The sequence below is a fragment of the Gopherus evgoodei genome, chromosome 6 (genome assembly GCF_007399415.2).
Source record: "Gopherus evgoodei ecotype Sinaloan lineage chromosome 6, rGopEvg1_v1.p, whole genome shotgun sequence".
Classification (NCBI taxonomy): Eukaryota; Metazoa; Chordata; order Testudines; family Testudinidae; genus Gopherus; species Gopherus evgoodei.
Window position 1 is genome coordinate 88,609,493 of NC_044327.1, and position 10,969 is coordinate 88,620,461.

The window sequence follows — 10,969 nt, forward strand, 5'->3', positions numbered from 1 at the left end:
CTGTTTGAGATTTTTGTAATCTAAATTCCAATTTTAATTTGTCTTTGTGCAGTTGAAGTAATAAAACCTGCATTAGCAGAGCCGTCAGCCAAGGCTACATTTGTGGTTGGTAGTTGCATCCCTATGGAAACTTCTTCTCTCCTTAATAGAAAGGAGCCTGAAATTGAATTGCCCAAAGAGCCACGCTCCACTGAAGAATGTTTATGTATACTTGAAAATGCAGAGGTAAGAAAAGAGAACGGTAAGGTTTCCAGTTCTACTGAGAAGTTCAAGACCAAAAAATTATAAGCAGTATTTTAAAATTTCACTGTGAAACATTGTTTGTGAATACATTCTTCAATTGACTGCATTGCTCTTACAATTGAATGTATGTGTAAATAGTAAGGCTTACACTCTTAGTATACAACCGTTACAAAATGCACTTTAGAGATCACTTCTGGTGCAGTCAATTCCTGCTTTTCAATTATTTGTATATGTTCTGATTCTTGAATGCATGCAGCCAAAAATTCAGTTTTTGCCCATTTTTGTAAACAAAAGATTTGTTACCATATTTTCCTCTCCCCCAAATTCCATATCATAGTAGCTTTCCTGCTCATGAACAACTAGAGTATTAGTCTATACATCTATTAAAGGTGGCTGGTTGAGAGCAACATAAGGTGCTCAGTTTTCTTCACCCTCCGTTTCCAAGCTCTCTGAAGTCTCCGAGGTTGTGTGGCTATTGATTCTGATTCCCCATGAGACAGAGTATTGTGCTCCCTCCAGACCAGTGGTCCCCAAGCTTTTCACATTGCATTGCCCCGCCCCGCCATCTGCATCTCCCTCATGAGCTGCGGTCAGGAGCTGGGGCCTGGGGGAGGGCAGGGAAAGAAGGGAGGTGTGGACAGAGGTTAGGGGGCTGAGGCTGGTGCCAGAGTCACAAGGGCCTAGGCTGGGGGCGGGGCGGGGCTGGCGCGGGAGCAGAGGCAGGGCCAGAGCAGAGCTGAGGGCAAAGCGGGGCTGGGTGGCACTCCCTCCCCACCTGCTGGAGGGAGGGAGGGTGGTAGCTCAGGCCCCACTGTGCCGCCCCCCCCCACTGGGGGGGCACTCCCCACAGTTTGGGGACCACTGCTACAGACCATCAGACTTCCCCCTTTCCCCCAATATGTACTTTACAGAAAAATGTCCATTTATAAACTTGTACATAATCTGTCTTCTTTAGATAGTTCAATACACAGAGCCAGATCCTCAGCTGGCATTTGACTTCAGTGGAACTGTGTAATTAATGCTACCTGAGGATCTGTCCTGTAGTGTTTTAAAGTAAGAGTCTTTCTTCACTCTGGAAAAGCAATGACATTTTATAATGGCACTTCTAGTCTATACATAACTCTTTAGTTTGGCTAGGTATTGCAGGTGATTTGATGGTAAGCATGTACCTCAATACATTACAATGAGTAAAAGCCTCACTGAATCTCACAACATTTTATAAGTTTAAATTGCAGCTGTTGTATCTTGGTGAGGTTTGTTAGTTTCCTTTTGGTTTATATGGATTCATGATTGACACAGACCAGAAATTCATTTAGAATGATTTTCTTTGTATGCTGCAGTTCACTGATGTTGCTAATGAAACAGATTCTTTAGGTATGATTTGCAGAAGTAAAGAGTATCCTTTACCATACTGGAAACGTTAAATATTACTGGAAACATTAAAAGTTGTACTGCAGTTTGTACAAACACAAAAAAAACTTTTTTTTTTTTAAATTTCTAGAAAGGTGCAAAATTTCTCACTGATGAAGAAGTCATCAACCTAGTCAATGCTAAGCATATTCCTGCTTACAAATTGGAAACTTTGATGGAAACTCAGGAACGTGGTATATTTATTCGCAGACAGATGTTATCTCAGAATCTCCCTAAACCTTCAGCCCTACAATATCTTCCTTACAGGCATTACAATTACTCTTTGGTAAGTATAATGGAGACAAGCAAGAGTGAATTAATTTTTAAATTTTAAGGTAACTCCTTTTGTGTGTTTTCCCCAAATTCTTCTCAAAATTATAATTCATGTGCATCACTTCCAAGGAATTAAGACAGAGCTATCAATTATAGTTTGTCTGTCTTCATACAAAAACAGACTGCATGGTTATTCATTCAGTTCGCATCTGAAAGATCTCACAGACATAAGTATTGGATACTTTAATTTTTTTAAATGAAAACTTAAGAGTCCAGATAGTTTTGTAGCATGATCAAAAAGGACAATTAATAAATTAATGTATACAGTTCCCTAATCTCAGTAAGTTTAGGGTTTTGATAATACCACAGCTGAGTTTACTGAGATGAGTGAAAACATGAGTTGAGTCATAATAAAAAGAAAGTTATTCAAAATCCAGATTGTTAGTTTAATACAGTTTTCACTTTGTACAGTAACTCTCCTAATAGATACAAGTACATAGCATTCACTAATATAAAAAAGGTCTTTCTGCAGTTTTATCTGTTACTATACATTACTTCAATGATTAAACACCTCAGTGAACTTCAGAAGATAACTGTCAAGCTTTACTAAATACTTCCAAACTTTGTGCAGTATAAAACACTGCAGTGTAAAAATGTTGTATTTTATTGATGTCGGTTGGTAAAGTAGGCTAATTTTTATTTATTTTATTTGTTTGTTATCAATTTCTCAGCATGCTGTCGCAATGCTGTATCTTTCAAGACTGTTAAATCTAACATTTTTTTTTAAAGGTAATGGGAGCTTGCTGTGAAAATGTGATTGGATACATGCCCATCCCTGTAGGTGTAGCGGGGCCACTTTTCCTGGATAGCAAAGAGTTTCAAGTTCCAATGGCAACAACAGAAGGCTGTCTGGTAGCAAGCACAAACAGAGGGTGCAGAGCAATATGTGTAAGTAAAATTCATTCTTGGATGGTTAGCTCCTTGCCTTGATTAAGAGCCTATCAGTTAATACAAAATGAGTTGAATTATGTAAGGTAGATATCTATTTAATTAAAGTTATTACAAATCTAATTCATTTTCTCCTTTGGTCTTAGCTTGGTGGAGGAGCAAATAGCCGTATTCTAGCAGATGGGATGACTCGAGGACCGGTTGTAAGATTACCCTCTGCCTGCCAGTCTGCAGAAGTGAAGGCTTGGCTTGAAAACTCTGAAGGGTTTAAAATAATCAAAGATGCATTTGACAGCACAAGTAGGTTAGTAGCATAGCTTTCTGTAAAGTATTTACTAATGTAAATCTATAATGAAATACAGAAGTCTCCCATGTTTAGGTGTACTACGATGCAAGAAATTACATGATACTAGATTCAGGGATCCACATAACTTTGGTCTAAGTAATCAACATCATCTTTCATGTCCAATATCTGGTTAACCATTAGGGCTACAAAAATTATATCCCCTAGAAAAATAAAGGAATTCAATTGCAGCAAGAAAAAGGAAGTTAAAATGGTGGTATTCTGATTACCATTCTTACTTGTTACTACCTCCAAAAACACACACACACTTCAGTTCTGACTTGATTTTAGTGGTCGTTATCCTGCACTTGTAGAATTAGAACCAATGTTGTCCACCACCATCTAATCTTTCAAATGATAAAACATGTTCTGCTCTAATTCTAGGGGCTAACGAGAATATTGACCCTGTAATGCCAGAACTGACAGGGTGGGGAGAAGCATAACAGTATTAAAAGTAACATGATTTAGAGCATGAGTGTCATAACTTCTTGTTGTTGTATATTAACTCTGGAAAATCAAAGACTGATTTTTCAATATTGGTTAGCAGAGTCATGTTTCACAAAAGCAGGTGGAGGTCAGTGGTATGCATGAGCATATTCCAGCAAGACTTGATACCATGGTATAGAACCATCCATCCTGCTGTTGAATAATGTGCAATATCTTCAAGTTAGTTTGTTCTTGCTTACTGCATAGCAATAGAATTGAGTTGTGGGACATGCCTTCACTGTCACTGCTCTGTATAACTTAAGAATTGCCAAATCTCCCTCTCTTAGTAGTTAATATTCAATAACAGTGGTGAGCTGGAGCCGGTTCGTGGGAACCAGTTGTTAAATTTAGAAGCCCTTTTAGAACCAGTTGTCTTGCATGGGCTTCTAAATTTAACAACCAGTAAGTTGAAGTGACCCAGGAGCATAGCTAGGGGCGGAGCAGGGGGAGCAGCCGCTCCTCCTCAGCACATTATCCAAAAGTGGTGCCTTAGACGCTGACTCCCGTGGGTGCTCCAGTGTCCCGGCCCCAGATCACCTCCGCTCCGCCTCCTCCCCTGAACGCTCTGCCCCGCTTCTCCCCCTCCCCCTTGCTTCCCGCGTATCAGCTGTTCGCGTGGGAAGCCTGGGAAGGCGGAGAAGCGGTACGGTGGCTTCACGCTCAGGCCCAGGGAGGCAGAGACGGTGCGGAGGTGAGCTGGGGCGGGGGGGCCACCCCTGTCGCAGCAGGTAACTAGGGGGGCCGTGCAAGGGGAACTGCTCCCTGCCCCATCTCACCTCTGCTCTGCCTCCCTGGGCCTGAGTGCGAAGTCGCCGCTTGCTTCTCAGCACTCCCAGGCTTCCTACGCGAACAGCTGATTTGCGGGAAGCAGGTGCACTGCGAGCTCGGCCTGACCTGGTGCTCCAGGTGCTGCGCGGCGGCGGCATGGCCTAGCTCCAGCCGAGTGGCGCGGCTGTAGCGCCACCAGCCACCTCCAGCCAGCGGTAAGGGGGCAGGGAGTGCGGGAGGGGAGAGTGTTGGATAGAGGGCAGGGGAGTTCAGGGGGTATGGATAGGGGTCGGGGTGGTCAGAGGGCGGGTAACGGGTGTTGAATGGGGGCAAGGGTTCCGGGGGAGCAGTCTGGAAGGAGGGGGAGTTGGATGGGTTGGTGGGAGGCAGTCAGGGACAGGAGTTCCAGGGGCGGTTAGGGGACAGGGAGAAGGGGTGGTTGGATGGGGCAGGGATCCCGGGGGGCCATCAGGAATGAGAGGAGGGGTTGGATGGGGCAACAGGGGGCAGTCAGGGTACAGGGAAGGGGGGTGGATAGGGAAGGGGTCCCCGTGGAGCATCAAGGAACGTGGGGGATGGGATGGGGCAGGAGAACTGGGAGATTGGATGGGGCAGGAGAACTGGGGGATGCGCACGGGCCACAACCCCCTTGTGGGGTGAGGAGGGAACCGGTTGTTAAGATTTTGGCAGCTCATCACTGGTAACACAGAATTTTTTTTATTGGGGATGGAGGGAGGGAATTGTTGTTTGAAATTAGGTAACTACAACATTAAGATCCTATATTTCACAAATTGAAGGGCTAGAAAAATTAGGCAAAAAGTACAGTTACTTGCAGGAGCAGTAAATTTTCTTAAACATTTGTCTTGGATCAGCTGTCAGGGGACTTAGTGCCTGGTAGTTGGTGCTGATTTAATTTTGAGCATAGAGCAGGAGGAGGAGTGCACGTTGTGCTTGGTGCTTAACAGGGTTATCCAGAACTAATGGCTTACTGTCATTTGTAGCTGAAAAGCAGCCTGTAGTCTTTAGCGAGATAAGGGAGAGAGAAGGAATTGTAAGTAGTCAGTTGATTCTCTTTTATTTACAGGTTTGCTCGTCTGCAAAAGCTTCACATCAGTCTGGCTGGTCGTAACCTCTATATCCGTTTTCAGTCTGAAACAGGGGATGCAATGGGAATGAACATGATCTCAAAAGTAAGATCCAGTCTGTTTCTACCTAACAGGGTTTTTTTTTAAAACTAGTTAAAGCATGTCACTAAATTAATTCTGAGTTAGTTTGTCCTGTCTTACATGACTATACAGGGAGTGGAAGCAAGGACACAGGACTCCTCACTTCCCTCCCTTCAACTTCTCCCCCTTTCTTTTTCTGGGGGTTGTATAAGGGCCATCCAGAATCAGAGTCCTGTGTTAGGGTTTATAGTGCTTTTGAGAGTAAAATTTACTTTCTGTCCCTGAAGTGCTTATATCTAAAATAGGCAAAACAGGTTTACATGAGTGAGAAATTAAAGTGATTATTAATCCTACTTCAACTTCATTCTTATTGGCCATCTTCCCCTATGAACTTGATTTTTTTACCTTTGTTTTATTTACCTTGGGCAATTTACCGAGGGCAGGCTGTGTTTCTCTCTAGTGATATAAAATGGTAAACTGTAATGATTTAGTTTTGTGTCTTTGACCATAATCAAGAGTAGTACCTAAGCAATGAAGACTGGAGGGTTAAAATGACTTTATTTAAAAAGAAAAAGAATCTGCTCATGCAACTCAGGCTTTCCTTCTTCCCCCAGTCCAGAATAAAGGGAAGAATTGATCCCAGAGTATTAAGATCCATGTTGTGTGCATTCCTTGATGAGTGCCAGTGTACTCTGGCTATGTAGCCACTCTGGAGTTAGAGAGGGCAGAGCTTCCACTCACCTGTGCAGCCCCAGGATGAGACACCATGCATGGTGGGGAGGAGCAGGGGCTTGTGAATTCATTATTTACTCTACAAGCGAATGAGATGGGGGCAGAGCAATGATTATATATTATCCCTACCCCCAGCACCGTCTTACCCAAAAGCATCACACATGCATCTGAGGAAGTGGGTATTCACCGATGAAAGCTCATGCTCCAAAACGTCTGTTAGTCTATAAGGTGCCACAGGATTCTTCGCTGCTTTTACCCAAAAGGGGAGTCCAGGTTCCTCTGTGAGGAACAATTCCTTCCCATTGCTGCTCCTGGAGTAGCACAGTGATGTGCTTTCCTTGCCCAGAGGTTGAGCCCAAAGGTTCAGTCTAGTCCTGACGTCTTACCATCTCTGATGGCTAGTCACATATTAGTTAAGTTCTCCAGTGGTTTATAATACAATCCTCATGAGAAGTTAAGCTTCATTTATATCTGCTTCTGTCAGGGTACCGAAAAGGCACTTGCGAGACTGCAAGAAGAGTTTCCTGATCTCCAGGTTCTAGCTATTAGTGGTAACTATTGTACAGACAAAAAGCCTGCTGCCATAAATTGGATAGAAGGCAGAGGGAAGTCTGTTGTCTGTGAAGCAGTCATTCCAGCCAAGGTGGTCAGAGAAGTAAGTACCGCTTTGATTCATCTCGAAAAAAGCATGTTTTCTAACCAAATTAATCCCTTTTATAAAAATTTAATTTGAAATTGAAATTTATAAATTGTACATAATGATGAATCTTCACTTTGAGCATTATTGTAGGATCATGGAAGTTATAGATAAAAATGACCTACCAGTAGAGGATTTTTCATTCAATATATTTTTCTGCTGTCTTGTTTAAAATGTCTGAAGTGGTGGGTCTTCCACCCCTTCTTTTGAAAGACTATTGCACAGTCTAATAGATCTGACACTTAAGTATTCAGTTCAGTTTTAATAACCTTTGTAACCAGTCCCTTGGATACTCCAAGGCAAATTAATCTGCAGCAGTTAGCCTAGGTTCTGCTAAACCTCACAGTGCACAAGACCGGAAATTCTTTGGGACCTTCATGTAAAGAGGTTTTGATTGAATTAAATATGAAAATGAGTAATGCAATCAGTAGTATTTCTTGTGACTTAATTTGATATTAATTTTGTAGTGCCCTAGAACTTTTAACTTTCAGTTGTACTGCAGAATTTTGTATTAAAAATATATAACTACATTGTAGAAGTCATTGGGGGAAGCTGGAGATTGTGGCCAGCTGGGATGAGGACAATTGAGGGTTTTTGCTATTTGGAGTTACCTTGGAGGCAGGTTGGTACTATAATAGCTCATTAACAGGCTTTTTCTGCCAAACTATTTTTATATTGTCATCATTAAGTTTCAAATTTAATGTCAACATTCCACTGAAATAAACGGGGTGGTTCACCACATCTCTTCGAAGTATTTATTTCAGGCTTATCTGCAGACTCAGGCAAATATTTCTGCATTGGTTTGCATTCTATATATATTTAGAAAGTTTTAGCAACTGTAAGAGTTTAAATTATTTTCTTTTAAATGAAAGTCTACATTTCAGAGAACTGTTCTGTGGCAAGTTCCTCAGCCATGGAATCACAGTCTGAGTGCTAATACTATACAACATGGGATTACTACTGCTGTCTAATGAGAAGTATAATAAAAGCATATGGCTTTGTCTAGGTATTGAAGACTACGACCGAAGCTATGGTTGAGGTTAATATAAACAAAAATTTGGTGGGCTCTGCAATGGCTGGTAGCATAGGTGGCTATAACGCCCACGCAGCAAACATTGTCACAGCTATCTACATTGCTTGTGGACAGGTAAGTTCAGCCAATTCACAGCACTATTGGGTTTTGGTTTTTTAAATATATTCTTAAAATAGTTGAACTAAATGTTTTTATTCTGACTTAAGGATGCAGCACAGAACGTGGGCAGCTCTAACTGCATCACTCTGATGGAGTCAACAGGTCCCACAAATGAAGATCTGTATATCAGCTGCACAATGCCCTCTATAGAAATTGGAACAGTTGGTGGAGGGACCAACTTGCTACCACAGCAAGCCTGTTTGCAGGTACAAAGCATCAAAGAAAATTAAAATAAAATCCGTTTAAACCAAAATGCCTTCTGGTTCTATTGTATACTGTGTGTCTATGTAATACTGCAAGTTTTTTTCAAACTTTAGTAAGCTTTAAGATAAGACTACCTAGAGTCTAAAGAGTATTCATGCATCTAATTTTGAAGCTAAATGCTACTTTTTAATGTCTGAGGGACTTAAAAGCTGGTTTGTTTCACAATTTATTAAGGACTATTAAATAACTCTTAACTGAACACAAATTTACCTTTACCAACACTTGGTTTTAAAGTGGATGTTGGATATTTTTGTCTACAGATGTTAGGAGTCCAGGGTGCAAGTCAAGAAAATCCTGGTGAAAATGCACGTCAGCTTGCTAAAATTGTATGTGCTACAGTAATGGCAGGGGAATTATCATTAATGGCAGCACTGGCAGCTGGACATCTAGTGAAAAGCCACATGATTCACAATAGGTAAGAAACGCAAAGCTTAGTACTATTCTCTGTGTCTTCCTCTGTCCCAAATACAGCACAATATGTAATAATGGTACATGAAACAGTTAAAGCTACAGAGAGAGTGCTGACTCCAAATGGCCTATCTTACTGTTTTTGTTAGGTCAAAAATAAATCTACAAGATCTTCAAGGAACCTGCACCAAGAAAGCAGCTTGAATGTCAGAGGAATGTTGAAGTGAACCATTGCCATAGCAACTGACCAGGACTAAAGAATAATATATATTTATGAATTTTAGAAGGCAGTCTTCAGTACAAGGATTTTTGTGGAAGATAATTGAGAAGATCAGCAGACTTGTGATCAGTGAAACTCTTCCTTATGACTTTGACTTTCTTCAGCAGCTAAAAATTACTTTATGGAGATCCCAGATGTCTTGAACATGGCTTTAGAGTTTTTGATATTTTTCTTACTCTGTGCATGCTCTTCTGAAGGGTCAGTTTTATGTCATTAAGGATTGAGGGTATTTTGACTAGTGAACTCCCAGTTATGACTGAGATGGAAAACAAGTTCTGTAGTGTAATTTGTTGTATGTTTAAAAAATGATTTGGCTAAAATTGGTTTGTATGTAATGTTCCTTGTGATTTTTGTTTTCTGGTTAAAAAAGTAGGTTTTAAATATAAAGTGATAGCAGCCTAATTGAATTCCTGATTTTAATTTTGTTTGTTCAAGTTTTAAGCTTAGGTCTTGGGTTATGAGATAATTTTATTGAGTCTCACATTAATCTGTAGAAACACTGATCTATTTATAATACTTCACCTGCTGCTGTTCCACTTAACTGTTAGCTCCCTGACTGAGTTGAATCATTTTTTCCTTTAAGGAAAATCTGTTGCTACAAAGTGCAGAAATGTTTGACAGTCTTTAATAGGGGTATGAAACCACTGCTTTCAGCTGTCTGGTCATTTTGTTCAGAGAGAAGTACTGTATCATGACTTTCTAAAACTTTCATGATACAGATATAGAAACGATTACACATCAGGCTGGTTAGAGCTTTGATAACAATACAGTTTTTTACATAACTTTTTCTGTAAGTAGCAATGGATTCAAGTGAATGAATCAAAAGCAGATGTTTACACTTTTAAAATCTCATCTTTTTAAAATACAGTGCGTTTGCACATTAATATTTTTTGGTGTTTGACACTTCTTTCCCAGGGATAGGTGTTTGATCTCTGCTTAACTTGGAGATGTAATAAAGCCAGAAAAATCACATGTATTTAATGTTCCAGTTTGTTTTTATGTTTGATTCTTTTTATATGTTTTCTTTTGTGAAAAAACTATAATTTTTCTTCTGAAAAATCCAATTTATCCATTTTACGAAAACTTACAAGGATCCATTGAAATGATGGTACTAGAAAAATTAACACAAGAAATGTAACTGCCCATTAAGATACTGTATTTGGACCAGTGAGATAATGTAGGGTGTTTCTTAGCATTATGCAGGAAATATTAGGTAGGTTTATTTTGGTTTGAATTACTATTGAGAAAACAAGTATCAGTTGATATGCTAAATGGTTATCCTGTCCAGTCACTGAAGGAAAACTATAAATGGATTTGAACATTCCTTCTTACTAGAAGGTTGTTGGTCTTTTTCTGGGGATACAGAGGCATTTCGGGGATGTGGATGAAAGAGAGGGAATGCTGTTCTCCTAATGTGCAAGCTTGATATAACTTGTGAGGGACTGATTTTGTAGAACATCAACTCTAATATTAATGGTCTCATAAAGCTATCATTCAAGCCAGAAGACATACTACATGCTAGGTATGCTGTGGTAGCATGTAAATATCATGAATGTTTATCTTTCTGCAGTATTGTTATCAGTAGTTTTTCTTATTTATGCAGAGTTGAAACTCCTTTGTTTCTATGTTCAACCAGTGATTTATTATTTAAAGTAACACTGAGCTGGCAATAGATGGTGGTTCAGTGTTCATTTTGGTGAATGTAACTGACATTCTGTCTTGCAGAATTAACATTTTGTATTATTACTAAATTGTGTAC

General features: G+C 40.2%; 1 protein-coding gene across 4 annotated transcripts in view; it reads left to right on the plus strand.

Annotated features, from left to right (window-relative positions):
* HMGCR (3-hydroxy-3-methylglutaryl-CoA reductase) overlaps positions 1-10,186 on the plus strand; it is a 28,427-nt gene extending 18,241 nt beyond the window's left edge. For all 4 annotated transcript variants that reach the window (XM_030566544.1, XM_030566545.1, XM_030566547.1 and 1 more), the window contains exons 11-20: positions 53-225; positions 1,745-1,939; positions 2,716-2,874; positions 3,021-3,178; positions 5,556-5,661; positions 6,854-7,024; positions 8,073-8,213; positions 8,306-8,464; positions 8,783-8,937; positions 9,080-10,186. In XM_030566544.1, the coding sequence (XP_030422404.1) occupies positions 53-225; positions 1,745-1,939; positions 2,716-2,874; positions 3,021-3,178; positions 5,556-5,661; positions 6,854-7,024; positions 8,073-8,213; positions 8,306-8,464; positions 8,783-8,937; positions 9,080-9,134 (1,472 nt within the window). In that variant the 3' untranslated portion in view covers positions 9,135-10,186. The remainder of the gene's footprint in view (positions 1-52; positions 226-1,744; positions 1,940-2,715; positions 2,875-3,020; positions 3,179-5,555; positions 5,662-6,853; positions 7,025-8,072; positions 8,214-8,305; positions 8,465-8,782; positions 8,938-9,079) is intronic.
* The last annotated feature ends 783 nt before the right edge of the window (positions 10,187-10,969 follow it).